Source organism: Didymella exigua (genome assembly GCF_010094145.1).
Source record: "Didymella exigua CBS 183.55 unplaced genomic scaffold M421scaffold_40, whole genome shotgun sequence".
Taxonomy (NCBI): domain Eukaryota; kingdom Fungi; phylum Ascomycota; class Dothideomycetes; order Pleosporales; family Didymellaceae; genus Didymella; species Didymella exigua.
In genome coordinates, this window is record NW_022984814.1 from 181944 (window position 1) to 208933 (window position 26990).

The window sequence follows — 26990 nt, forward strand, 5'->3', positions numbered from 1 at the left end:
CCAACGTGCTGCAGGAGCTTGAAGACCTCTGCTCGAGCCTGCTCAGAAACAGGAATAATGAGCGAAGGCGCACAGCAAAGCGAATTGCTAACGATGAAGACGATGAAGACGACGACGAACACCAGATCGGGCAGTCTGTGCAAGCACAGCCGCATGTTCCTCAGCACGAGTTTCGATGCGGAACAAGCGGTCCGTCCATAAGACGGAGGGTGTCACGAACGAACGAAGTAACCGCAGTACAAACACAAGCCCTACTTGTTTGTACATTGGCTGACACTATCAACAGACATCCGCAACCGCATAACAGACATGAGTGAGTCGCCTCATCGTAACCGCTCCAAGGAGGACTCGGCCGCAACTCAGCCCGTCCATCGGTCTGTAAGTTCTCAGAACATCTACGACAACCTTTTAGAGTCGATCATAGCTCCAGAGCGGTGACAGTAGGGCAAAGAGAAGTTGGCCTTTCAGCAGCAAATCGATGCGCTCCAAGCCCAACTCGTCGACGGGAACAGCAGAGGTCTCGTGCGGCCCATGAATGTACGGAGAAGTACCAGCGCTTGAGAGAAACGTTGAGTAGTATATCTGAGGAGGAGGAAAGACATCGTGTATTAACGGACTGAGCGCTGGATGAGCACGCGGTCAGTATGATGGCTGTTTGGAGGGTCGTTAATGCAGTCGCGAGGTCGACCTCTTCGTCAAAACTGTCGTCGACCGTGTCTAATTTGTGGTGTGATCGCGAGAAGGCTGGAAAATCCAACTGGCAGCAAGTTACTTGAAGATGGGAGAGAGCACACAGTGTATGTGATGGAATTAATCATGATGTTCGAAAGGCGACTACAGATGACGTCGCCGAAATTGAAGCCGAGGTCCCCCATATCTTCACGATCGCGGTCCGCTCATAACGATAGTAAGGTAACTTGGTGTGAGCTTAATCAGACATCGCACAAGCTCACTACGATGCTGCCCTCCTTACAGCCTTCTAGGCCAAAGGTGATGAACAGGCCTGATAGGGTACGCGCTGGACCTAACAATCTCGCAGGTATCACAGCAACCCTTCCAGCCAAACCACCAGCAGCGCCGCACGACCCACGAGCTTTCGCAACAACCGCAGCCGCATCACCAACCCACATTCAGTTCACCAAGTACCTCAAGACCGCGATCACAGATCGAAGCCATGCCGCCCGTCCGTACATCACTGTCTTCCCCTCCACAGAGCTTTTACGATGCTGCTACACGACATCCAGTCTTCTTCACCAACAATCTGAGGAAACCGCCGTTTCCCATTCCGCAAATACCGAGCCACGGCTGGAGTCCGGTGGCGAACGGATATATACAGGAGAGAGAAAGAACCCAAGGAGGATCCGGGACGAAGCTGTGAGCTAGAGATGCAGATGTGCCTATAGTCCGAAGAGCCCATCTACACACTAAGCAGACTGCCGTGCTAAGAAAAAGCTACAGGAAGCCTATCAAGTGGTAGGATTCTGGAGTAGACGAGCCTTCGCGGCGTCGGTGGTGTCCGCCTACACACTAGTGCTCATGTTAGATCTCGAGGCTTTCTGCTCTGCAGTCGCCAGGTGTTCACACGGCGGTTGAGCCACCACTTGCAAGTCAAAAGGCTGCATTTCACGAATCGGAGAATACATCGATCCGTTCAATGTCACTATGACGCCCAGATGGTACGTGCTTCTTATGCACGATACACGGCGACGTGTCTCCTGTATTCTTGGTCGAAGGCTTGCAGTGATTTGCTTGTATTCAAGGACAGGAGGAATGGTTCGATAGTTTCAAGCAGGGACTTGCGTATCTTTTGTTTTCATTGTGCAATTAGCTATCATGATCTTACAACTTTCACTTCTCCCCTTCTCGACGCTGCTTAAGCATGACAAGAGACTGAGCGGATGCGGACTGATAACAAATGACCGCTGCAGCAAGCAAGCTGGTCGAAAACTTGGAGATCCCGGCTGAGAAGCTAGCACGCTTTGAATCTGGAAGATGGATGTTAGTAGTGAGAGTGCGACTGAAGCTGACAGGATTGCGCGATTGCACTCTTGCACAGGCTGCGCTCGAAGCTCAGGCTCATATCGTGTCTTATCGACTGATTTTGCTAGCTCACTCTGAGCTTGATCTCGTCTTGTCCTGCAATGCCCGTCTTCGCCCACAATGTGCACCTGTGCACAGACACCCGTGGACCTTTGAACATCGTCAACAAAAATACGACTGTAGTCTATGACCCTTGAAAGGACGCCAAGTACCAGATATGCTCTATTTGTAGCTATCTTAGCTATCAGGAGCTTACCGGTACGTAATTACACTAAGTGCGCACGCGGCGTACTTTTATCGCCCCAAAAGCCACGTGTCTTGCCTTGCAGACACGTGTTACTGCCGTGTAACCTCAAAATCGTATGACCTCAAAAATTGATAGCCCATCCATCCCATTCGTTGGGATGGCAGTACTCATCTCGTATTGGAGGATGATTCCAGGCACCGAACAAACGTGCAGCTCTGCACTGCTAGTAACAAGAGTGGTCAGATGCCGTGATTAGTAGATACCGAGTCCCTCGATTTCAGGTCCTTATAAGAGACGACACAAAGTTGTGTATTCATCATTCGTGTACCGATGAACCATGGCTCAGAAAAATTTGGGCGCAGCTGTGCTACAGATCGTCTGGTTTCTGGCACCGGCCGCTCGTTTTGTGCCCTTGGCCCTCCTAGCCCTTGCCGTTTTCAAGTGCACACGCTCCGGTAACATCCTCCCTGGAGTGCCCAAACTCGCAGGACTTCCATTCATAGGGGTACTCCTACTGTCGATGAGACGTGGAGTGTCTGAGATACTTGTTCAACTACAAAACATTGCTACTGATGGCATCTCATACGCGAGCATGGCTGGTAGTGCTCTGGTGTTTGTCCACGATCCAGCATTGATAAGGCAGCTGTTGATGATGCCCGAAGAGAGTTTGTCGAGGTATGAAGTTTTGATATGTCTGTGGTGGTATCTGTATTGATTCTGGGCTAACAGTAGCAGAGAAAGCAATGAGGATCAAATTGGATTTTCCCCATTTTGGGTCCTGCGCAGGATTGTCGGTCCTTCGCTGATTGACTATAGAGGTCCACATCTAGGTACCTACCGCGGCGGATTCATCCGCGAGTTCAACAGCACCGAAGCACTGGCTAAGAATTTCGACACCATTAAAAGGCATGCCCAAGCACATGTCAATTGTTTGGTTGGCCAGCAAGCCGATAATGGCATCGTAGATATCGTTTCTCGGATAGATATTTTCGCCATCACCCTTTGGCGAGCTCTTTTGTACGGAAGCTCTGATAGCGAGATCAATGACCGCGTATTGGACTTATCGAAAGCGATAGGTGCCCGAGTGACAGATCCTTGGCCCTCACTTTGGTACTCGATCATCGTCTTCCTAGGCTTGGTTGATCCGGGTCATGCATTCGGCCCCGACAAGGTGCTCCGTACCCAGCTCGACGAACTAATCGAAGAAAGTATTGAACAATTGAAGAATCATGAGCGCTTGAACCCGGAGGCTCCACAGACAAGCCTTCGAGGCTTATCAACGTTGACTTATGGTGGCATATCTGGGCCTCTTTCTCAGACCGCCATTGGTTTTGCACATCTCAATGCTTTCGGTCAGTGGTACGATGATTCCTGAGACAGACTGCTGACGGTATTAGCTGGAAGTGAAACCTTCGGCTACAACTTGGCTTGGATGCTTATTGAGTTGGAAAAGCGGCCTGATTGTCTAGAGAGGCTATTAGCTGAAATTGAATCTTCCAACACCGAAGACTTCAGGATAGTAAACTCGAAGATGCCGTATCTGGACGCTGTCGTAAAAGAGGTGAACCGGCTTCATTCACCTGTGGCTAGTACTTTTCGAACGGTCAACCGCGAGATAAGCATTACAACTTGCAAGTCGTATTACACGCTACAGCCGGGAATGCTGGTATATCTAGCGCTAGGGTGCGCGAACAGATCTACAACAGATTGGGGGTCAGACGCCGACAAATTCATGCCTGAGCGATGGTTGAAAAGCAAAGAAGACAATACCTCGCAACTCACCTTTGGTTATGGATCACGCAGTTGTGTAAGTAGCTCTAGGTGTTTCCGTTGATCCTGCTGACAAGCTCTAGGTCGGATTCAAGACAGCACTATTCGGGACCAAGATGTACTTGCTTTCACTTCTTCAGATGTACCAGATTGCGCTGAGGGACCATGACTACAAGGAATCCCCCGGGGATATCTTAGGTGCTGAAAAGCCACTTGTCGTAGAGTTGCATCGAAGGCGGCTAAGATAGTAACACTCTTGAACCCAGAGACATCAGGATTCCCACAGAAAGATTATGTCCGCCTGGCTTAGATGCTGGTATGTGTAAGATCAAAATCTGGTCAGGGTTACGCTACCTAAAGCGCCCCACTACCGGTAACTACCGGTATAATAGTTACTCGCCCCAAGCTAGAAGACCCACGACCAGACTCCCCAAACCCTATACACCTGAGCCTCACATTCACAGCACAAAACAAAAACCACCCTACGCTGCCGTTTCGAATTCGCCTCCGCTACCGCCACCACCCACCAGCGCTCAACAATCTCAAAAATCCTGCCACCACACCACCATGGCCGCCGCATCCACGAGCGTGCCCTTCGCGCAAGCCCTCCTGCAGCGCGCCCACTCCCCCGAGACCGCAGCATCCCACTACAATGACCGCATCGCACACCGCCCGCTCCAAATCCGCGCCTCCTCCCCCACGCCCTCGGCACGCGCAACGCGGCGAAAAGCGCTCACCGAGCGCCGCGACAAGCGCAAACGCAACGCGCAGACCCCGCGGCCCCTCTCCGCCGCACAGAAGCGCAGACTGGGACTGAACGAAATTCCCAAAGAGCAACAGAAATACGCCATCTACGTGCCGCTGCACGAGCTGTGGCTGGGGTACATGCGCGAGATCCTGGGCCTCACGGGGGCGCAGCGCGGCGCCTTCGTCACGCCCGCGTCGGCTGGGCAGATGCTGGCGAGCGCCGACATGCACGGTGCGAAGCTGCGCGTGGTGCGGAGCCGCTGTGTAGGGCGCGTTGGGCTGGAGGGCATTGTGGTGCGGGACACGCGGTATACGTTTGAGATTGTGACGGAGCATAATGTTGTAAAGGCTTTGCCGAAAGAACACACGGTTTTTGGGTTCAGCATATCGCTTGCGCATGTTGAGGCGAAAGAGGGGGAAGAGGCGCAGGCGCCGAGGCCGCTGCAGTTTGAGATATTTGGCGAGCAGTTCCAGACCAGAGCTCCGGATCGCGCGAACCGGAAGTTCAGGCTGCACTATCAGCCGGATCTGTGAAGAGATGGGGGCTTTCAGAGAAAGGATTCTAGACTTGGATAATGGACCACACGTTGCGATCGGCAGTCACGACACACCCGACTCGGGACGACAGGCACAGCAAGGCTTCGTGCAATCAGCTTCTTCATACGGACATGGCGTGCGAGGCCCACAGAATTGGTCTTGCGTAATATCTGAAAGGCCTACATCTCCGTCCAGCTTCGAAGCTAGTCCTCTCCAACACGACACAAGCGCTCCCACAACCAAGCCCAGAGCGATCCTCCGCTCGGTCGCCGCAGCAGTCCTATCAACAGGCACACCCACGATCACCGCCAACGACTCGTGCCCAACGAAGGAAAGCTGGTAGAACATGTACAGAACCCCGAGGAATCCAACCATTCTCTGTAACGACTTCACAAGCGCCTCGTCAACGGTCAAGGCGCCATCGACACCGCGCGAGGAAGACCCAGACGCCTAGTCCAGCGTGTACGCCGCCGCGCCCTTGCCGAACAGGAGATGCGGTTTCCGCTTCGCAAGATCGAGGATCGTCTGCGCGAATACGGAGTTCGCCCACGCAAACCAGGGTCCTGGAGCACCATCAGCACCCGCCACAGAATTCAGAGGAAGGGGGGACTCACTAGTGTAATCCCTCTCATAGTCGACATGAATACTCTCGTGGATCAACCCGTTCCTCGACACGTTCTTCACACTCTCCACACACCTCGCAATCTCCTCGTCGTCCTCGCTCGTCATGGCCTGTACAAGCACGCTCATGGGCCATGCATGCTGCAGCCCGATATGCGGGCCGCCGATCCCCCCGAATCCCGCGCCGGTCAGGAAATACGGGTTTCCCGTCTTCTCCAGGATCATGCGGCGCGTGTTCTTGTACACCTCGCTGTCCGCCTCGACGAAGCCGAGAAGCGGCAGCGCGAGGAGCGACGGCAGGTTCGCGTCGTCCATCAAGATGCTCGATCCGTACCCGTCGACTTCGAAGGCGAAGACGCGACCGTACTTCTTGTGCGTTACGACGCCGTGCTCCCACACGCCTTTCTTGATCTTGTCGGACCACGATGCCAGCGTGGCGGCGATGTGCTTCTTGCCTGCCTTCTCAAGGATGGCGGCTGTCCGGCCGAGCTCCACGCTCATCATGGCATTGCTCGGGATCAGGAAGCCGAGGATCGTAGCGTCGTCGCTGGGCCGGAAGGCGGAGCGCACCAGGCCTGTGCCGCCTGCGAGTGGGTTGCCGACGCCGCTGAGGGCCAGGGTCTCAGTGCCGATATCTGTGCGTCGCTGGAAGGTGTAGACGTTCTTGCTGTAGGCGCCAGTCTTGTCGTCGAATGTGGGTTGCGATTGCGCTTCTAGGACCGAGAGGAGCGTATCCAGGGCTTGCAGCCAGCGGGCGTTGATGAAGGCGGTGGAGCCGGTGTGGTTGTAAAATTGGTTGGAGAGGGAGAGGAAGTGCGCGAGCGAGTCGAGCTCGTACTTGCATTCGAAGACGAATGAGGCTTCGTATTCGGGGTGTACGACGTCGTCTTGGTCCTGGAAGGTCGGGCTCAGGTCGCTCGGCGCAGGGGGCTGGAAGGCGTTGCAGTATGGCGAGCCGATGACGTACTCGGCCTGTGTGTTGATAGCTCCCAAAATCAGCTTGAAGATCTCTTTATCCTTCTTCGCCAGCGGTTGGTATTGCTGCAGCTGGTTCGTCGAGTCACGTAGCCACTCGGCGTTGATGTCTCCAGTAACAATGAAGCTCTGTGGCCCTGTCCATGCACCTCTCTCCCAGCCCCTCATACCATACTTATGAGTGGGGGTATTATCCACGTGCCATCGAACGGTCGTGTCCAGGGTATTGGGGAAGGCATTTTCAAAGATACGTGCTAGATCCTTGTCGACTAAATTCGCGTTCATGTACTCAATGACCTTCTCGACTAGAGGCGATTGAAATGTTCGGCAATACTTTGAAGGTCTTTGGAAAGGCAACTCAAACGGGCCTTTGCTGTAAGGTGGGCTAGCTGGTGTCAACACGATGCTTCAATGAACAGCAGGCCAGGCTTACTGCGCTCGCATAGAGTACTGCTTGTAGTCGGGACATGCTGCTCGGTACTTGTTGGGGTCGATGGCATCGTGCAGCGGCTCTTGTAACCCGTCATCGTATCTCGCAGCTACGTGGCTTGAAGACAATATGGCGCCCAGCGTGAGCGGTAGCAAAGGCGACTTCATGATGATAAAAGCAAACTGGAAACGGGTACGAAATGTGGCAATATATAGCGACTGATGTGGCTCGCCGAGAGCTACGGAATGCGATGGCGGCGCGGCAGTAATGGATGCCCGATCGATCGGCTACAGGCGATCGTTAGATATAGTGAGAGACAGTCAATGCTGCTGCTAATCTCAGATGCGCCCTGGACGTTGTCACGGTCGTGTAATGAGGGATGCTCGACAGCTTCCCCGCGGCGACAACTGGCTTTCACGGAGGCCAGGGTGCTCAGCCAATGATGTGCTCAGCTGCTCCGCACTAGCGTCCAAATGTATGGGCTGCCAACTCCTCTACTCAATCAGCCTTTACCGCACCAACCTCTACTTTTTCCGAGATCCAGCAAATTTACACGAAGCAGCTGCAGTCTCATTACCTTGGAATACGTTTGACAACTGTGCAAAGAGGGCTCCACCTCACGTCCAATAACCTTCAGCGCACAGCACGCGCGCACTCACAGTGCACGAGCCTTCCTGCCCTGCTCCAGCCATGATATCACTCCCAGGTCTCAATCTGGCCGCGCCGCCTGCCGAGGCTCTCAGCGTGCCCACCGCGTCCATTACAAGAGACCAAGATCTGCCTGCGAACACCGAATACCGCTTTGAGGTCGGTTTCTCGCGCACGCTCACAGTCCGCCTCCGATCTGGCACCGCCGAGTACTTCGGCACCGAGCTCGCGCCCTCCACGACATACAGCTTCCAAGGCACCAAGGGCGCAATATACACATGGCACGGCTGCAAGCTCGAGCTGGGCGGTGAAGTCGAGTCCGATTACGTTGCGGAAGAGACGCCCATGATGAGCCACGCGAATCTGCACTTTGCGCTCGAGATGCTGCGGGACCAGAGCGTAGCAAGCAACAATGTAGATATGGGCCCCAGAGTGCTCGTAGTCGGCACCGAAAATGCCGGCAAGACCGCGCTCGTCAAAACTCTTACCTCGTACGCCGTCAAAAGCGGCCGCCAGCCCTTGGTCATCAACCTCGACCCCCGCCAAGGCATGCTCAGCGTGCCCGGCTCCTTCTCCGCCGCAGCCTTCTCCTCTATCGTGGACATGGAGGAGGGCTGGGGGAGCAGTCCGATTTCCGGCCCGAGCCCGCTCCCCGTGAAGATGCCGCTGGTGTACCACTACGGGCTGAAGGACCCAGAGGAGAGCAAGCTGTTCAAGCCGCTGGTCACGCGCATGGCGCTCGCGGTGACGAGCCGGCTGGAGGAGGACAGGGTAAGCAGGCAGGCGGGCTTCATTATCGATACAGCGGGGTCCATCAGCGGCGGCAGGGGCGGCGTGTACGACAACATAGAGCATATCGTTTCCGAGTTCTCTGGTGCGTGTGATGTGATGTCTCTATCTTTCGGTTTCCCAGGCAGCACTATTCAAGCCATTCACGTCATTACGAGCTTCTGCTCGACACCGCTCCCACCCACCAACATATCCACTCAACTGCCACATCTCGAAGAGACACGTCGAAGCGGAAGCACAAGCTGACACGACCCAGTAAACATCCTCATAACCCTCGGCTCCGAGCGCCTCTACTCAGACCTCTGCAAACGCTTCTCCCCGCAGGCCCGCACCGACGAACCGGTAACCGTGCTCCGCATCGACAAATCAGGCGGCTGCGTCGACCGTCCTGAGGCCTACATGGTCGCGCTACGGCACGCGCAGATCCGGGCGTATTTCTTCGGCCACGGCGAGGACGCGCTGGCGCCCAGCAGCATGACGGCCGACTACGCGGATTTGAACATCTTTCAGATTGTCCAAGGCACGTACCCACCATCTCATCAAGATTCCACTACTGACGATGCCTCAGCGGATGATGCCGCGTTTCAGGCCGGGGACTACGATCCCTCGACTGCGGGGAGGGAGCTGTACGAGCGTGTGTCGCCCAGCGCGCTGCTGACGAATAAGTTGCTTGTGATCACTACTGCGAGCCCGAATGATCGGCATGAGGTTATCAGGGATAGTAGCGTGAGGGGGTATATCTATGTGGCCGATGTGGATGAGGCGAAGAGGAAGGTTCGGCTGCTTAGTCCGCAGCCGGGGCATTTGCCGGGGAACGCGATGGTGTTGGGCACGTGGCCGGAGGATGTGGCGGGGCTTGTTAGTTAGGCTGGGGTGGGATGAAGAGAATATAGTGAATTCAAGTGTGGTGTCATTGTGTAGTCGTTATTGTGCCATCGTGGGTGTCGGTGGGAGTGGTCATCGGCTGTGTAACCCGTAGGCTACATTGCGCCTGATCCACCAAGTCGTAGTCTGCAGTTTCCGTAATGAAGTCCTTGATGATAGCGTCTGCCGCCACGAACTTCGCCTTCCAATTCGCACTCTTGCGTTCTTCGCGGGCTAAAGCCTCTCGCAGAAATGCCTTCTCTCGGTCTTGAGCCTCTTAGCGCTCGTGGACTTCGTCGAGTTCGCTGAACTTCTTCTCATGATTGTGCTCTTCCTGCATCTGTGCTTCGGTATATGCGATTTCGGCGTTGACAGCATGATGCAAGATCTCCATGAGTTCAGTGTGGGTCTGTATATGGTCAGGGCCTTGTATTTTCGAAGGTAGGTATGACTTACAGCACTAGCGCGCTTTGAAAGACCTTTGGCTCTGCTAAATTTACGAATGAGTGCATGTGTTGTAAAACCCACGGTGTTCACCTGTCTCGCCGATAGTCTCGTCTGTGTCTGATCCGCGCAGCTTACGGTTGTCGAGGGGCACGGGATCTGCGGTCGGCGTGGGGCTTCTCCGGGAAAAGAATGTTGGTAGACGGGATGCGCGCCTCCAGCGTTCTGCATAGACTTGAATTGCTCGAGTAGGGCAGTCGTATCCACACTTGGGTCTGGCACGGCGTGCCCGCCATTTGACAAGCAGAGCAAGCCTCTCGCGGGACTTCTCCCGAGCCGCTTCAAGACGGCTAAACTGTCGAGGAGGTGGGAACTCTGGGGGTGCTACATGGCAGAAGGGTGCCACGCCTTCAGGATATTACTGGTTCGGACCCTTGTTTGGGCAAGCCATTCTACCCTCAGCAGCAGAGATTGCGCAGATGACTGACTCATTATCATCAGTATGTACCGCCGTCACGTGCCAAACAGGGCTCCGGAGCGCGACGAGAGCCTCGTCCACCTATGCGAAGGAGCCTGACTTTAGTTTTAGCGCCATCGCTAGAGATGTTGCATTCCTCGAACACGTCGTGGCGCTTGTCGGCGATAATATCTAAGTCCTCCGGGAGAATGGCCTGTATGAGGTCCAAGGTGACCATGATTGCAGGTTGATAGGAGCGTTCTTGTGGTGTGGGTCTCAGGACGCTGCGCCAATGTCAGCCAGCGCGGGTGGATCGAAAGAGGGGAATGCGGACAGCACCTTTGGTATCTCAAACAAGTCTGCGGCTACGCAGATGAGTGGCAGATACTCTTGTAAGAGCGACCAGAAAACACTGAGCTCATAATTGTGCATATGCCTTAAATTTAAGCAAGCCTGATCCTATGCACACGTTAGGTGAGAGAAAGGTAGCTCCCAAGTCAGTGTGACTGCAAAGAGCCATGGCGCTCGTGTAATGAATGTACTTTCTCTCAGCACAAATGCCCGCCACAGACATGCAAGCTATAGTGAGTGACTTGAGGCTTATGTGTGTGCTGCGTCCATAGAAGAGCAGAGGTGTCCCACCTGTTGTTGTCCTTTGACTTGCTTTGGCTTCTGTGATCTGGTCAGCTCTATATTCGATGCACGCGTTGCCGATAATGCTCTGGGACGGGCTTGGATACAATTTCGAGAAGGCTACCGTGGCCGTAGTGCACGGCTTTACCTATTCCGCAGGTCCATGCTGAGGGGCCACCACGCCTCCACCAGTCATGGCCAAACGAGGAGCATGTCGACTCGGTGGGCAGCTCGGGCCTCGTCGATGTATGGTTGGGTACTGAAGAGGAAGTCGCCGACCGTCTTGAATGCAGCGGACTCATCTGGAAAGCTTCGATTAGCCTGTTCAGTGAAGTCACTAAGAATGCAGATGTCCTTTGGCTTCATAGCGATTGTTGAAACGATGTGCAAAGATCAAGTGGTGGTGAAGAGCGAAAGAAAGCAGGCGACACAAGGGTCGTGAATCTATATACGTTTCATTAAAATAACAGAGGTGAAGGAACAGTGGAGCTCAGGTGAGAGAAGAAGAGCATGTTGAGAAGTGTATGATGGAATTATGGAGCTCATATAAGAGAAAGAAAGAACAAGTTGAGAATCGTATGGCCAGACTGAGGTAAGAGGCCACTTTGCCTGAATGGTGCGAAGCTGTAGAGACCTTAGAAACCGCTGACTCTGCTCTTACTCTTTTTCTTCTTCTTGTCAGGTCGTCCACCGAATTTTCCAGGCTCCACCTGACTTTGTGGCACCATGCCGCTCATACCCCCAAATCCACCAAGGCCTCCAAAGCCGCCTCCCTGATCGTAAATTTGAATCGGCATCTGGCTCGACGTGGGCACAGGCACCTGGCTGCTGGCTGTCATACCGCCAACGAAAGGGCCAGGCGAGCTTCGTGGAAATACAGGCTGCGAGAACAGAGGCTGGCGGCTTGTTTGAGTCTTAGCACGCAATAGCTCATCTTCGCGCCTCTGCCGCTTGTCTCTTCGTTCCCTCTTCTTGCGTTCCTTCTCCAATAGTTCTTGTGTCTCTTCATCAGCTACTTCTGGTCGTATTGCACGTTCTGTAGACTCCCAATTATAGGTACTGGGATCATTCCCAGGCTGCCAATGTAACAAGAGGTCTGATACACTCGGTGGGAGGCCTATCAGCGTCGTATTTGAAACGTCATCGATCACAAGATGTTTACGGAGGCGCGACAGGGGATCGCCCCTGCGAGGCCGGGAGCTCTCCGGGAACAGTGGTGAAGATGGTGGTATGGAAGACTGGGGAGGTGTCGGGAGTGATGATGATATCGCATCCAATGACTCAGAAGGCAGCACAGGCAAAGATGCCGGGCCACTCGAGCTTGGGATACTCTGCTCTTCCTCACTTGGACGCAACTGCGTACTTGCTAAAATGACTTCGGTAGCGACACGTCGCGCGAGACGTTCTTTTGCTTGACGCACCGAGACAGGAATTTGTGCCGTCAATGGCGCAACCCAGTCTTTGAGCACGGTATCGTAGAGATTTGTAATAGAAGTCTGCTCAGCTCCAGGAAGACGTAGGACCTGCTGAGATGCGATTGGTCGAAGCACATTTATGCTCTGTGATTCGAACAGCTGCTGGACCTTCGCTGATGCCTCATCAATATCTGGAACATCGATGGTGTCTAAAGTCTCCATCCTGGACATCATCAGTCTCTGTACTACCTCCGGCAGAACCAAGGCACTTACACATTTGTTTCGAATTTGAGCGCCTGGACGCCCATGGTCTCCTGCAATTGCTGGATGACGTCTTCAATAGATGTGCTCCCGGCCTGCTCACTGTGGAGGAGGCTCTCATATAATTCGGTACGGTCCGCTGTTGCGTGTGTGAGATCTCGATCGGAAAGCAGCCGCGGTACCTGAGCTCTTAGCTTTGGCCCAGGTTCGATTTCCCAATTAGGACCATTGGGCTCTATGAAGCCATCCATCTCATCAACATCGCTCCTGGCATCGAGCGAATGCGGTGCCATCATCTTCCGCCAGGCCAGCCGCTCGGGAGCAGGGTCGTGCTTGGCAGACAGCAATACAATCTGGTGGACCCCCAGATCTGCAGTGAGCACTGTAAGTTGATGAAATGGGATTGCTCTTTCGTGATACAACTGCGCGGAGGTATTCAGTCTCTTGTGCGGCAGCGCTTCTTTGCTTCCGTACTCAAGAGGCTGCAGATGCATTTGCATTATGTACGCGGCGCCCGGCAAGTCGAGATCCACACTGACTGGGTCTGTAGTTGAAATGCATTCAGCCTGACTCGAAGAACGATCTTGGAAATAGTAGAGTTGGACCAACTTGTTCAAGCGGGACTTTACGAACAAGGCCGTTTGCTCTTCGAAGATCTGGGGGTGCATCTGCAGAGTGAGATCCTCGTCTCCACGGTAATGCCTCCGAGACAGCAGAATGGTCGCGCCGGCTTGGCCAGACGAGCTATCCGCCGCACTGCTGGAAGTAGTCACTGACATCAGAAAGAGCCTCGTCGACGTCAAAATGAAGAAGCACTCCTGCTGTTGAGGGTGCCTCTTCAAGTCGAGAATCCATTCACTCGAGCGTTGAGATATGACTGGCGGAGCCGGAAGGTATTCGAAGGTCTCTCCAGTCACATTGACCAGACTGAGCTGCCGGCGACTGCACACTAGGAGTGTATTGCTATCACCGGCCCATAGTATCCGCGCCCAGCCATCCTCGGAATCAGCAACTTCCTCCTCGGCCGGACTTATGTGTCCTCCAACCAAGCGCGATACGCTGTATTCGTCTCTCTTAGCTCTCCTCGCGATCTGCCAAAGACTCCATGCACCCTGTTCGTCTACGATACCGAACTGAAATTGATAGTTGGGATTGAAATCGAAATCCGCATGCGGAACACCTCCAGTCTGAGCGATTGTGATACTGATTATTGGTTGTGCGGAGAGGAGCGATGGTGGTAGGTGGTAGTAAGGTGACGGTTCGGCGGCGCGACGGCCTCGGTGGTACGAAGGGCGGAAGAGAACTGTTTTAGAAGGCAGTCGAACGGCAAGGAGGCTATTACTGGTCTCCGTCTGCCCAAAAATGACTTGCTGTATCGGTGCCGCTTCCTCGTTCCAGTAGCCGCTATCTACAAAGGTGAAGGATGGTCCTTGCAGCCATACTGATCTGTCGCCCTCCCAGCCATTCCTTTGCTGACCCAGTGGGACCAAGCGCAATATGCTTCTAGAAGGTCCCGTTGGCAGAGCAGCAATCTGTTTTGGTCTGAAGGACTTATTCAAGAAGACGGTGCCGAAGGCCAGTAAGTCGCCGATATGAGGATCGTAGGTCATTGCCGCGGATGTCACTGCTTGAGATAGAGTACTGAGATCCGGCAGGTCTTTCGCAGCTGGCACGAGCTGTGGATGGTCATGCGCGAGGCGTCTGGCATCCTTGCGGCTGGTTGTCGCATTCTTCAAGGTGTCGGTGGATATAGAAGTTGTTGCTGCAGGTAAAGCAAGCTGCCACTCTGAAACTTGCTGCAGAACGCTCGTCGTAGGACCCCGGGAGGTATTCCACCCGCGAGTATCGAGGTCATAGGTTGTGAGCCCGGGTCGACCATAGTTCAGGTCGTTCAGCGGACTGTCAGCCATTTGGGCTGAGTTGGGGTTTGCGATCTGTAAAGGTGTTGAGCAATCGAATCATGCTTTGAATGGCACCCGGATTTCGCGTGTTCTTGAGAAGGCGAACGCAAACACGACTTCTTTGGACGCGTACGTGAAAGAAGAGGTGCATTGCATGTGGGGCCATGGAAAAATCGCGCTAGGGTCCGCACGCACGTGCCTGCCGTCTGCGCCGCTTCGCTCCTTCCGCCCTAAAGCGGGCGCTTTGTTTACCGAGCAACCGACCCAAAACAACACTTGTTGCCTGATCACGAACTACACCAGACACACTATTCAGCGTCAAACAAGTCCAAGTCTCTGTATATACAATTGTGAACGAATTTCAGCATGACTGCCTTCGAGCCGTCACTCAGCAGCTCGATGCGCGCCTCTCATGACGTGCCTTCGATGGCAGACCAGTTACCAAGCATCAACTTCGGCTTCGACGACCTGCGCAGCCGCATGAACCAATTCACAACACGATTTGATGCATTTATCGAGAACGGGCGGAGACGAGTGCTGGAGGAGAGGAACCAGTTCCGTATGAATGTTGCAGAGCTCCACGGTACGTTTTACGCCTAGCATGTCAATCATACTTTACAATGCTAACATCGGGTGCAGAGGACCAGCGCATGAAGAAGCGTGACATCGAAATTCTCGACCTCAAGCAAACACAACACGGCCAGAACCTCGCCAAAGAATCACAAGAGAAGCGCGAAATGCAGGACGCAATCAGCAGCCTCACACAGCAGCGCGACGAGCGCCTTGCACACCGCGATACCCTCCGCTCCCAGCTCAGCGAGATTCAGAAGACTATCTCTGCGCGCCGAGAAGCGCAAGTCAAGCACCGCCGCTACCTCGACGGTCAATCGCGGTACAACGAGCCAGAACTCGACTTCTGGGAGAGCTATCTTGGTCTGAGAATCGAAGGGCTGGGCAAAGATGATAGGCTGAAATTCATCTACACGAACGTGGATGAGCGAGAATGGGACCGCGAAGCCTGGTTTGAGCTCGACACATCAGAGCGTGACTACAGGGTGCTAGAGATACGACCAAAGGCCGAGCGAGAAGAAGTCGACCGGGTGGTCGAGCGCTTAAACGAGACGCGCGACCTAGCGGGCTTCTTAAAGGGCATGCGGGAGTTGTTTGTCGAGACCTGCAAATAGGCGGACGTTCACGATTTGGATGTGATGCGGCGTTTGGGATCTTTGGATAGTTTCGATCAATACCCAGTTTCTTCTCTTACACATCATCTCCGGTCGTTTTTGATCTTATAGTACTCCGGCGCATACTCCGTCAGCCAATCCATGTCAACAGTCGACAGATCCCGGATATAGATCTTATCCCTCGTCGACAATATCTCCGTGTAAATCACCCAATCGGCCTTTCGATGGAAGAAGACAGAGCTGGGGTGCGCCCACAACGTCGTCTTCCCGTCCACAGTCGTGAAGCTCCCGTCACTCTTCATCCGCGCAACATGCGCAAAGAACCCCGTAGCCAGACACCTCCTGACCCTCTCTTGTAGCGGCTTTCCGCCAACGCGCAAAACATCCGGGGCGCTGAGAATAGTTTCTTTGACGCCGAATCTGTCCAAGTAGGCGGCGAGTTGTTTCCGTACACTGACCGCCTTGACCAAACTCTTATGATTAAGACAATTTTCGCGACACCACTGCACGTTCATCCCATTCGTCGCAAATCCCGTATACACATTGTACAAGCTCAGATGATCACCCTCGCTGACCGCAAAACGACGTCGCGCCTTCTCAAGCTGCGCTTTATTATCGCTATGCGATACGAATGCGTTGCCTTGCAGCGTCATCATCGCCGCGATCGTGAGCATCTCGCCCAGACACCCAAACTCCGGGATCGCGGCGTTGAGCAGCGTTTTCGCGAGCATAGGCTCGAGGGGCAGTTCGGCCATGCGCGTCCCAAGCGGTTTCGTCAGGCGCGCGTTGGTGTCCAGTGCGCCAAGAGAATACAACAAGTCCAGTGCGCGCGTCACGAGTGCGCTGGGTGGGGGCGAGAGGTAGTCGAAGCGGATGAGATTTGTGATGCCGAGGTTGAGCAGCTGCAGTAAGACGGGGGCCAGGTTTGAGCGCTGGATTTCGGGGAATGTGGATTCTTCCAGCGACTTGAAGGCGGTCTCGGTGTAGAGTCTGAAGCATTTGCCAGGTTGTGTGCGGCCGGCGCGGCCGGATCGTTGGATTGCTGAGGCGCGGGAGACGGGAACGACGTTGAGATTTTCGATGCCCAGCCGGGCGTCGTAGGCGCGCAGTTTGACGTAGCCGCAGTCGATTACATAGACGATGCCGTCGATTGTAACGCTAGCTTCGGCGATGTTGGTGCTGAGGATCACTTTGCGGGTGTTGGTCGGCGCTTTTAGGAAGACGCAGTTTTGATCCTCCGTTGGGAGACCGGCATATAGTGGTAGAGGCATGAGCTTTTGTTGTTTTGATGACAGTTCTGCAACATGGTCGCTGAGCATGTCGATTGCGTCGTCGATCTCTTCTCGCCCTGTTAAGAAGACTAGTATGTCGCCATCTGCTTCGTTCTTGTGGATATCCATGACCGCTTCGACAGCTCTGTCAATGTAGTTATTGGTGGGTTCGGTCAGATACTGCACCTCAACCGGATGTGTGCGTCCTTGTATCCCGACAATTCTGCCGTAATTTTCTCTGCTCCTTCCAAATACCTTCTCGCCCTCATCTGGACTGAAGAAGCCCAAGAACCGCTCAGCTTCAAGTGTCGCGCTACTGACGACGACTCTTAGATCTTCTCTTTTCCTCAAAACCTTCTTGAGCAGACTCAGAAGTACATCACTGCTGAGACTCCGCTCATGCGCCTCATCAACTACGATGACAGAATACCGCTTCAGCAACGGGTCCACCAACATCTCTCGCAACAACAGACCATCAGTGACGAACTTGATCTGAGTCACAGCGCTCGTGACATCTTCAAAGCGGATCGAGTACCCGACTCCCTGGCCCAACGGCGTTCCCTGCTCTTCTGCGACGCGTGCAGCGACACTTGTTGCTGCTATCCGGCGAGGTTGTGTGACAGCGATCTGCAATCCAGAAGCGCACCAGCCTGCATTGAGGAGGAATCGGGGGATTTGGGTTGTTTTGCCAGAGCCAGTCTCGCCGACTATGATGGTCACGGGATATGTTTCGATGGTGTAGAGGAGTTGGTCTTTCAATTGCGCGATGGGCAGCAGTGCTGGTGGCTTGTAGAGCTCTGGGATCACCGGACTGGTGTATTCGTCTTCCTTGGCCATGATGGCGTTCTCATTAAGTGCTGGTTGGTATGTAGAAGGCTGTCTATGGTCACAATTTGGGATTGGGAGGCGCTAGAAGGATAGGTCTAACTCTTTGTGACGCTAGCGGCGGGCTCGATCCCAACGTCAGCGACATCTTCATACTTCGTAGTTCTGCAATCAGTCTTCCAACCTTCGAGAAACCTGACTTATGGTTTTGCCATTATATGGCTGTGTTCCCCGCGCCTCTAGTCACTCTTCACTCGGCGCAAAAGAGCCCAGCTCAAAGCTTCACCTAAGACCTTGATCTTCTTGTTTCCAGACGATGCGCCATCGAGACCCTATTCTGGTCTGCACCTTCGTAAGCTAAGCTAGTTCTGTGTGATGATGGATTCTTACTGGGATCAGCAGCTGAAGGAGGTAAAGCCTGGTTCGCGGCTTTAGCACCTGCAGCATTCTTCTGCGCCTCCTCCAGAGCCTCTTAAATCCTCCAGCTAGAAGGCGAGACTGTCGTCTATGCGTCGTTGGTGTGGCATGAAGTCATCGATATCATGAGATCGAGGGGCATATTGAGTATTATGGCATCCTGAAAGGGCACATCCTTCGTATCCTGCGAAGTAGTCTCCTGCGTAGACTCAATCAGCTATCGTCTTCTTCTCAAGAAGACCGACCTACCTGTTGGTGAACAGCGCAACAGTTGCACTGTTGAATTAGCGAGCTAAGGTTGCATGAGGTACATTAGTGTTTGATAATTGCACGTCTTGTTGTTGAGGCATATTGCGTTGACGAGGGAGTAGGCGGTCTTGGCAGAAACTGTCTCACTCGATGGGTTGTCTCACTCGATGGTGGATTACGTTATACTTTTAGAATTACCACTAAATTTTGCTGTAGTACTGCTGTACTTCACCCTCATCTTCAGCTACTTACTGCTATAGCTACAGCTTGTTGCAGTTGCTGTTGCTTACTTTCGCCTACTACTGTACATTGTAACCGTAGATTAGTACTACGTCCGGTTGGCAACGCTGACGACTGCTTTGACGCCTGTCGCTGAAGAAAATGAGTTTGAAAGGCTATGCTAGTCGGGAATCGTGTACCTCTGGCATATTCTCAGCCGATTGAACATTTTGGTATCGGATCTAATGATACTAGGGTCATTCTGCATCAGTCTTTGACAGATTAGAATCCATTTCTGCCCTGAGCTTTGCGTTCAGCACAGTGGGGAGGGGACTGTAAACCACTTCGGGCGTTGTGTACGCAGGAAATCCTTGGACTTGAGGCATTGTTTACTTCGTGACAGTCACACAGACGTGGGGAAAGAATATCGATATAATGCGCTCCTCCTAGAGTTAATAGATACGCAAATCGGGAAGCAAAGGCAAGCGCTAGAAAACGGCTGCTTCCAGCTTAAATTGACATCTGACGGGAGTAACCGACACTGCTCACGGGGCGTGGGCGTCCGCTATAGTAGAGTAAAGGGGTCGCTGAATGAAGCATACAAGTTAGCGAACTCCTTGCTGCATATCGATGTGAATCAACTGCGTAATCGCCGAACTGCTTCGATGTTTCACACGAAGCCGCTGGGCAACGTGGGTATTCTGCTGTTTTTCTCGACATGTCCCGATAAGAACAATGACCGTAGCCAACGTATTTCATGATTTCTTCCATCTTGTTCGGCGTACTCGGGTTCGAGTGTGAAGACCTCATGTTGGGAAGAGTACTGCGAGGGGGTACCTGATTTACAAAGCTTATTGCTGATGGTCGAAATGGATCTTGTGAAATAGGTCGCGAAAAAGGGAAAAAATGACATGAAGACCAAGAGAACCTCTTGATGATCGATTGGTAGTAACTAGCGTACATCCATCCACATGATCCCACAGCGTTGGAGTCTCTGAAATGGCAAAAATTCATGGCATGACATGCGTCACTACATCAACTAACGCTCAAAGCTTTGCCTTGACCGGCGCAAAAGTACTTCCCTGCGCACCTCCCAACGCCTCTACCAGCTCATCTGTCTTTTGCAGCACCCAGGTACATCCCTCATCGCTAGCCAACCACCTGATCGCCTCTTCTGAACCGGCGGCTGGCTCATCCTTCCAGCTCCCATCATCCAAAGCTTTCCTTAATCCAAAGACGTGACTCAGCACCTGCGGTCCCACACCTTGCTGCGCCCTCAAACATGTGATCGCAATTAAGCTCGTTGTGATCCGCCCCACAGTGGCACCGGTCGAGCGTTGGGGGTCGGTGAAAAGACCACCGTACTCGCTGTTGATGATGAAGACTGGCAGATCTGGGTGTGCCTCACCCAGCTTGGCCTCGAGCTTCTCGTTCAATGGCTTGTAAATCTTGTCCCATAGTCCGCGTCCGCGCTGGTTGATCTGCTCGACGTTCGATGCATCGGGGTAGCGTGTAGGTATTTTATTGAGCTTCTCATAGATGTCTTGTGGGAGGGAGGCGCGGAAGGCGTTAAGCATGTTGATTGTTCGTGGGATCTGGACGTTGTCAGCTGCTGTCTGGTATAAAAAATACATTTTCAAGGCGAGAAAATGATTCAAAGCGAGGCTGCATGAATAGAGAATGAAACATTTTTCTTAAGTCCTTCGGCCCATGCTTCAGTCCTGATCGTGCCTCCATCGTAATGGGGTATAGATCGAGGGTGAACCTACGCCATTGAACCCAATGCACTTCAGCGCGATCTCGCGCATGAATTCTGCGACCTCAACGCCTTCATCTTGAGGCTTTCCTTGTGCAGTGGAGTGGAAGAGTGCCTCCATCGACTCGGGCGAGTTCATTGTCATAGTTGCCGCGGTTGAAACAGCGAGCCACGATGGTCGGCCAAGTTGTCTGTCTGTGGCTTCTTGTTCGATCTTCTTGAAAACTGATTGGATCTTAGGCGGCGCGGGCACAGCACCTGGTCGCGCGTGCGCGGCGTTTATGAGCTGCTTGAGAGCTGGGGAGAGCTTCGACATGACGAACGAGTGTATTGTTAAGCTCACAGCTTTGGTGTATAAATGCGCAGATTGTGAAGAGATACACACAATTACAATCGTGCAATTAAGCGTTTTTCGGTGGCCGGCGATGGATATTGAAAGCTCTCGTTGCAACGGGCGCACATCAATTGACGAGAGTCGTGAAAGTCGTATGACGCCAGACGCACGCGCCAGCTTCCAAGGTGCCTCGGGGCTTAGATCTGGCGCCGAAGCCCGCAGATCCTCCGAGCCTCTGCCTCCCATCATGATCACCGCTATTGGCCTTGTAAACCAGCGTTGCATCATTGCTTCATGCTTTTCCAGCGATGCGGCTGTATCTTCGCAGCATATCTCAGACCTCCGCAGGCCCATGGCGCTGAAGTTGCTGTCAAACATGACGTGACGCAAAGTCTTGCAAGCGGATAGCTCACAATCTCGACTGAATAATCTAGCAACATCGACATGATCCAGCCAAGCTGCGCGGCTCTGGCGAATAGCGGAGTATCGTGCGATTCCTATGCAAGCTCTGGTTCAGCAAAGATGGCGCTCTCATCCTATGTCAGGCAGAAAAAGTCTGGTTCTTGGTGAAGACCCTGGTTGTCCCCTTGTGAGGCATAATGAGTGTTTCGCTGGATGGTTTATGATATTACCTAAGTCCATCTATTTGAGCATTGCACTTTAGATGGTCTTCTCCGGCTCGATTCTCGCTCTCGCGCAGCAACACAAAATCCGGACATCGACCTGACAATGATCTTTCAGGTGGGTTTCGTGCTAGCCCAGTCACGCACAGTATGAAATTGCGACATTGCAATTGCACAGGAACTTGCAAAGAGGAGAGTTGAAGGTTGCACAGCGCATGACACCACTGAAGGCTTCGGAACTCCAAAGCGCTACTACAGTCTCAGCATCGATCGGCAGAGGGAACTTATTACGCAGAGACCGACCTGTATTGTCCATTGGAATTTGGAAGGAAGAATTTAATTCGGGTACCTATTTGAGAACCTCGAAATAAGCAATGCACTAAGGATCACAAGCTAGTCCGTTCTGGGCGGGTGGGGTGAAAGAATACCTACGCAACTCTTTGAGTAGGCTTGGGAGGCTTGACAGTTCCAAGGTATATTCATGGCATAACGGTGATATAAGTGCGCCGTCGACAGTTATGGCTTGCACGCAGCTTACAAAGTAAGCCTCGCCAGTGCATGTGGTAAAACCAAGCAACTGCGGGCTTTGCTTAGCCAGTCGGCTATGCAGGTAGCCGTCGCCATGTGTGCGCTATCCTCTCACCCTCACCGGTGGTCTAGCTCCTCAGCCACTGCAGTCCGACTCTCTTTGACGCCAACTTGTCATCGCACGGCACTCGCTTGTTTCAGGGCGCTCGAATCTGTCCAAGGACATGCTTCACTGCTTAGACTCAGGTATTCTCCACGAATTACGCTGAATCTCCAACTGCATATCGGTACGATTATGGATGCGCGTGTATGCGAGTATCCCGCGTGCACTCCAGCTCACGTCGAAAATCCCGCATCTAACCATATGCAGGCTAAACACCACCAATGAGCCATTTTCACTTCGTGCCCGCCACAGCATGCAACCAAATACTTGTATATGCAATGACAAGAGATATTGACACGTAGGAAATCTCTGACAAGCATAAGATAAGACGATCATGTTCTTAAGCTGGTAACTGCGCAATTTTAACAACGTCCTTACACTTACCACCCAGCTCAGCGGAACTGTCATGGAACCCTCCATACAATTTGTAGAGCAGACTGCCCCCTCCGCCCAAAATAACGCACAAAATAACGCATCGACACAAAATGCCATTGGCGGAGTGGTGCGTCTGCGCTCACGCACACAATCAATCAGCCGCAAAGGATCCATAGATTATGCGAAATCTGGGAAGTACGAGGATGTCGAAGATGAAGATGCAGGTTTACGAAACGAGGGCGACTACAAGCGCAGTCAGGTGCGTGCTGCAAAGGCGAATGCTATGCATGAAGTCTTGCGGTCTGACTAGTGAACGCAGTCCTTCAGCATCGGTCAGATCTTCGCGCTCGCGTACCAATCCATCGGTGTGATCTACGGCGACATTGGTACCTCACCCCTATACGTTTTCTCGTCTACGTTCACGGAAGCCCCAAACCGAATCGATCTACTGGGCGTACTGTCGCTTGTACTGTGGTCCGTTACTTTGATGGTTACAGTCAAGTACATCCTCGTCATCCTGCATGCCGACAATGATGGTGAAGGCGGCACCTTCAGCACATATTCCCTACTATCCAGATATGTCAGTCGACCTGCAGCAAGGTGCGCATCCCAGAACTGACAAATGACAGGCGAACATCGCCAACCGAGATCCTCGCGAGGAATCGCTTGTCCGTGCGTTGATCTACTCTCTGGACGCCTCTGGCGCTAACTGGCCTAGGCATGAAAAGACACAACACCAATGATTTGAGCCGTTCCACCAAGACCATTCGATCCGGCATGGAGAACTCCAGTTTCTTCCGAGCGCTTTTGAAGACAATCGGCGTATTAGCAGTTTCTATGGTCATGGCCGATGGAGTTTTGACACCTGCTCAGTCTGTACTAGGCGCTGTACAAGGCTTGAGTGTAGTGAAGCCCGATATTGACAAGGCGACCATCATTGGCGTTACCTGCGCAATCTTAATCTTGCTCTTTGTAGTTCAGCCACTGGGCATATCGAAACTTGCCATAGTGTTTTCACCCATCGTTATGGTGTGGCTGTTCCTCAACGCCAGCTTTGGTGTTTACAACCTTGCCAAGTATGTTCACTACTTGTTATCGATGGTATCAGCTAACAACGCAGGCATGATCATACGGTCTTGAAGGCTTTCAATCCATACTACGCGTTCGAATTCCTAATCCGAAACAAATACCACGGTTGGAGGAGTCTCGGTGGTGTGCTGCTTTGCTTCACTGGAGTAGAGGCTCTGTTCGCCGATATTGGTGCTTTCAGTCGTCATGCCATCCAGCTCAGTTGGCTTTGCTACGCCTATCCGTGTCTTTTGCTCGCATATAGCGGACAAGCTGCGTACATCAGCAAGAACCCGGATGCCTACTCGAACCCGTTTTTCAACTCTGCCCCGCCGGGTTGGCTAATCTTCTCGCTGATTGTAGCCATCGCCGCTGCTATTGTAGCTTCTCAAGCCATGATAACGGCAACGTTCCAGGTGAGTTTCTTGCACGAGATCATACCGAAATAGCGACTGACAACTGAAAGCTGCTTACCCAAATCATGAAGCTCTCGTACTTCCCGCAGATCAAGGTGGTACACACTTCGACAACGTATCATGGGCAACTCTATGTGCCAGCTGTTAATTGGCTTCTCATGGTTGGAACCGTGCTGGTTGCTGCCATCTACAACAACACCACATCTCTTGGCAACGCATATGGTGTATGCGTCATGTTTGTCACATTCTTCGACACATGCATGGTAACACTGGTAGCGATACTTGTGTGGCGCATCAAACCTTACTACATCCTCTTACCTGCACTGACTGTTGCCTCGCTGGACGGAGCCTACCTCTCTTCAGCACTCTTGAAAGTCCCGGACGGTGCATGGTTTACCATTCTCTTGGCTACACTGCTTGCTTGTATTTTCATCCTCTGGCGCTTCGGCAAAGAACAGCAATGGCAAGCAGAGGCTGGCGACAGGTTCCCAACTACTCACTTCGTCAGAACACGAGCAGATGGTCAACTGCAACTGACTCCACTATTCGGCGAAGAATTTGTTGGCTCAATGCAAGGATTCGGCATCTTCTTCGACAAGGCTGGTGAAACGACGCCCATCGTGTTCAACCAGTTCATTCGCAAGTTAGTTTCGGCGCCTTCTGTCATCATCTTCTTCCACTTGCGTCCGCTGGACCAGCCTTTCGTCGAGCCAGAAGATAAGTACAGTGTGTCCCGGCTGGCGATGCCTAACTGTTACCGCCTAGTCGTGCGACATGGCTACATGGATGAGGTCATCACACCGAACCTCGCGAGCCTTATCTTCGAGAAGGTGCGCGATCATATCGTATCGCGTGCACTGGATCGCGAGGGCGAAAAGGCTGCGGCAGCCCCTGTTACTGGAGTTGAAGGCTCCGAACGTGACAATGTCTCGTCACGCAGCTCGACAACTTCATCTCGTCTTGAGGCGTTAGAACGCGCATACAACCACAAGGTGCTTTACATCACTGGAAAGGAGCAGATGAAGATTACGCCGGGCACAAACATCGTACGCCGCTTCTTCCTCCACATCTTCTTGTTCATTCGTGAGAACACACGGACAAAGATTGCGAGTCTAGACGTTCCTATGGACAAGGTCATTGAGGTGGGCTTTGTGAAAAATATTTAAAGCTTGTGGCCAATCCACAGCGAAGTACCTACCGCGCGCAAAAAGCATACCTTCGCAAAGATGCACATGAAGTTCTCGAATGACGAGCCAGCAAACGCCTCAGACCTGATTGTAGCATGGGAAGGCACGAAGATGATCATTGTGGTATCGGGGAAATAGTGTCATTTGCAAACCCACAAAATCATGACAGACATCAGGGTGATGGTGGAACAGAGTCGTTTCCACAACCAAGACATCCCTACCTATCTCCACCCCAGAGAACGTGCATATTCTTCGATGCACTCCATGAATACGAGTGGGAGGATGGCACCGAATCCTGTCTCTTTTCGTTTAGCTCATTAGGCGATGCTCCTCGAAATCTGATTCGCACTCTTGCCGTTAATGTCTCTCAACCAGACGCCCTACAGGCATGGCTCGACAACGACAGTGCTTCTCAAATCACGCATCTCTTCATCCACTGCCCAGCAATCGACGACGCACCGACACGTCACGTCTGGTACAGACTGCTTGACAGACTGGGCCGAGAAGCACTTCACCTTCAGGATCTGCAAGCTTACTGGGACTGGGAGTATGTATCGACAGAACTAACTCTGGACGGCATGAACGAGAACTTGCCATTCGTTCGGGGTCCTGGAGCATCAAGGCCAAAGAGAACATACACTCTGCATGGGTTCTATGCGAAGCACTGGCTAGTGTATCTGGAGTCAAGAATAGCGGTTAGGGCGATTAATCCGCAGATTTATATTGCGCTTACCAGAGAAAACGGATGGGCGAGGTTTGAGGAGGTATCAGGAGAAGACCGAGTCGTTGATATTTTGATCAAGTTAGACTGTTGCAGGTATGCGTACGAGACGAACTATGGGATAGACTTAGACTGGATGAATGTAATTGAACAGAGTTGACATCATTGTGCTACACTAATCTAATTCTTTCTCTTAGAATGACCTGCAGAAAGTACAACAGTCTTTACTCATAAGTTCAACCTTTGAGTCACTTGTAAGGGCGTGTTTACTCACTGCGGACAACTACTGAACCAATTGAGCGTGAGCTGAGGCGTAAAATTGGTGCTCCAAACTGACTTCACACGCTGTGAAATGTGCGCAATTCGTCCTCTTGAATTATGCGGTGGTGCAGCAATCGACGGCCAAATGACTTTCTTTGCCTGCGACAGGTCAGAACGTTTAATTTCCTTCCATGCTCAAGATCATGTGCTCAAAGCTGTGTTCTGCAACTGTTCATTCAGGCTGTTCCTCTTTCTTTCGTCATGGCACGTGTTGGAAAAGCTTCCCATGAAGATGTACGTGGTCGTGATGAATATTGGCGGACTGTTCGGCTGGTCGTTTCTCTTCGCATCCGGCGGATGGTTGCAGAGCAATTTCAGTACCACAGCTTAGATTGCTATAGAGACTTTCACTTTCACTTTGACTGCGTACCCGATCGCCTGGTTTGGGTCCTTCTTGGCTCCCATACTCGCCAAAACTGCGACAAGCTCATCCCATTTCCATTCACTGACGGCTCAACTTCTTTGATATCCTGGTTTCTCTGAAGACCGACTATGTCCCAGCACGTGAGATCCCAAAACTGCATCGACAACTCAGCGCATCTGAGAAGGCGACG

At 52.7% G+C, this 26990-nt stretch overlaps 10 protein-coding genes across 10 annotated transcripts; 7 read left to right on the forward strand and 3 right to left on the reverse strand.

Annotated features, from left to right (window-relative positions):
- Positions 1-957: 957 nt before the first annotated feature.
- On the forward strand, positions 958-1378 carry M421DRAFT_103897 (uncharacterized protein; the record flags this gene model as incomplete). The annotated part of the gene is made up of 2 exons (XM_033586954.1): positions 958-990; positions 1040-1378. 2 exons carry the CDS (start codon positions 958-960, stop codon positions 1376-1378), a joined length of 372 nt encoding a protein of 123 aa, XP_033444539.1.
- Positions 1379-2624: 1246 nt separating this feature from the next.
- On the forward strand, positions 2625-4305 carry M421DRAFT_103898 (putative cytochrome P450; the record flags this gene model as incomplete). The annotated part of the gene is made up of 4 exons (XM_033586955.1): positions 2625-2962; positions 3023-3639; positions 3685-4094; positions 4141-4305. The coding sequence occupies 4 exons, from the start codon at positions 2625-2627 to the stop codon at positions 4303-4305; spliced, it is 1530 nt and encodes a 509-aa protein (XP_033444540.1).
- Positions 4306-4624: 319 nt separating this feature from the next.
- Positions 4625-5338, forward strand: M421DRAFT_103899 (RNase P/MRP, p29 subunit; the record flags this gene model as incomplete). Its single annotated transcript, XM_033586956.1, has 1 exon — positions 4625-5338. One exon carries the CDS (start codon positions 4625-4627, stop codon positions 5336-5338), a length of 714 nt encoding a protein of 237 aa, XP_033444541.1.
- A 226-nt stretch (positions 5339-5564) lies between these two features.
- Positions 5565-7795, reverse strand: M421DRAFT_294885 (glycoside hydrolase family 125 protein). Its single transcript, XM_033589057.1, has 3 exons — positions 7374-7795; positions 5956-7322; positions 5565-5904 (listed from the first exon to the last, which is right to left on the reverse strand). Exons 1-3 carry the CDS (start codon positions 7532-7534, stop codon positions 5792-5794), a joined length of 1641 nt encoding a protein of 546 aa, XP_033444542.1. The 5' UTR covers positions 7535-7795; the 3' UTR covers positions 5565-5791.
- A 95-nt stretch (positions 7796-7890) lies between these two features.
- On the forward strand, positions 7891-9721 carry M421DRAFT_424928 (mRNA cleavage and polyadenylation factor IA/II complex). Its single transcript, XM_033593913.1, has 3 exons — positions 7891-8889; positions 9061-9324; positions 9373-9721. The coding sequence occupies exons 1-3, from the start codon at positions 8058-8060 to the stop codon at positions 9669-9671; spliced, it is 1395 nt and encodes a 464-aa protein (XP_033444543.1). The 5' UTR covers positions 7891-8057; the 3' UTR covers positions 9672-9721.
- A 1918-nt stretch (positions 9722-11639) lies between these two features.
- Positions 11640-14909, reverse strand: M421DRAFT_424930 (uncharacterized protein). The gene is made up of 2 exons (XM_033593914.1): positions 12891-14909; positions 11640-12840 (listed from the first exon to the last, which is right to left on the reverse strand). Exons 1-2 carry the CDS (start codon positions 14786-14788, stop codon positions 11838-11840), a joined length of 2901 nt encoding a protein of 966 aa, XP_033444544.1. The 5' UTR covers positions 14789-14909; the 3' UTR covers positions 11640-11837.
- Positions 14910-15050: 141 nt separating this feature from the next.
- M421DRAFT_424931 (uncharacterized protein) lies at positions 15051-16293 on the forward strand. Its single transcript, XM_033593915.1, has 2 exons — positions 15051-15362; positions 15419-16293. Exons 1-2 carry the CDS (start codon positions 15146-15148, stop codon positions 15961-15963), a joined length of 762 nt encoding a protein of 253 aa, XP_033444545.1. The 5' UTR covers positions 15051-15145; the 3' UTR covers positions 15964-16293.
- A 3557-nt stretch (positions 16294-19850) lies between these two features.
- On the reverse strand, positions 19851-21205 carry M421DRAFT_424933 (uncharacterized protein). The gene is made up of 2 exons (XM_033593916.1): positions 20714-21205; positions 19851-20539 (listed from the first exon to the last, which is right to left on the reverse strand). Exons 1-2 carry the CDS (start codon positions 21014-21016, stop codon positions 19991-19993), a joined length of 852 nt encoding a protein of 283 aa, XP_033444546.1. The 5' UTR covers positions 21017-21205; the 3' UTR covers positions 19851-19990.
- Positions 21206-22754: 1549 nt separating this feature from the next.
- M421DRAFT_73058 (potassium transporter) lies at positions 22755-25373 on the forward strand (the record flags this gene model as incomplete). The annotated part of the gene is made up of 6 exons (XM_033596936.1): positions 22755-22982; positions 23043-23303; positions 23353-23395; positions 23442-23799; positions 23844-24207; positions 24258-25373. The coding sequence occupies 6 exons, from the start codon at positions 22755-22757 to the stop codon at positions 25371-25373; spliced, it is 2370 nt and encodes a 789-aa protein (XP_033444547.1).
- On the forward strand, positions 25209-26321 carry M421DRAFT_294998 (uncharacterized protein). The gene has a single exon (XM_033589059.1). It carries the CDS (start codon positions 25490-25492, stop codon positions 26273-26275), a length of 786 nt encoding a protein of 261 aa, XP_033444548.1. The 5' UTR covers positions 25209-25489; the 3' UTR covers positions 26276-26321.
- Positions 26322-26990: the final 669 nt, after the last annotated feature.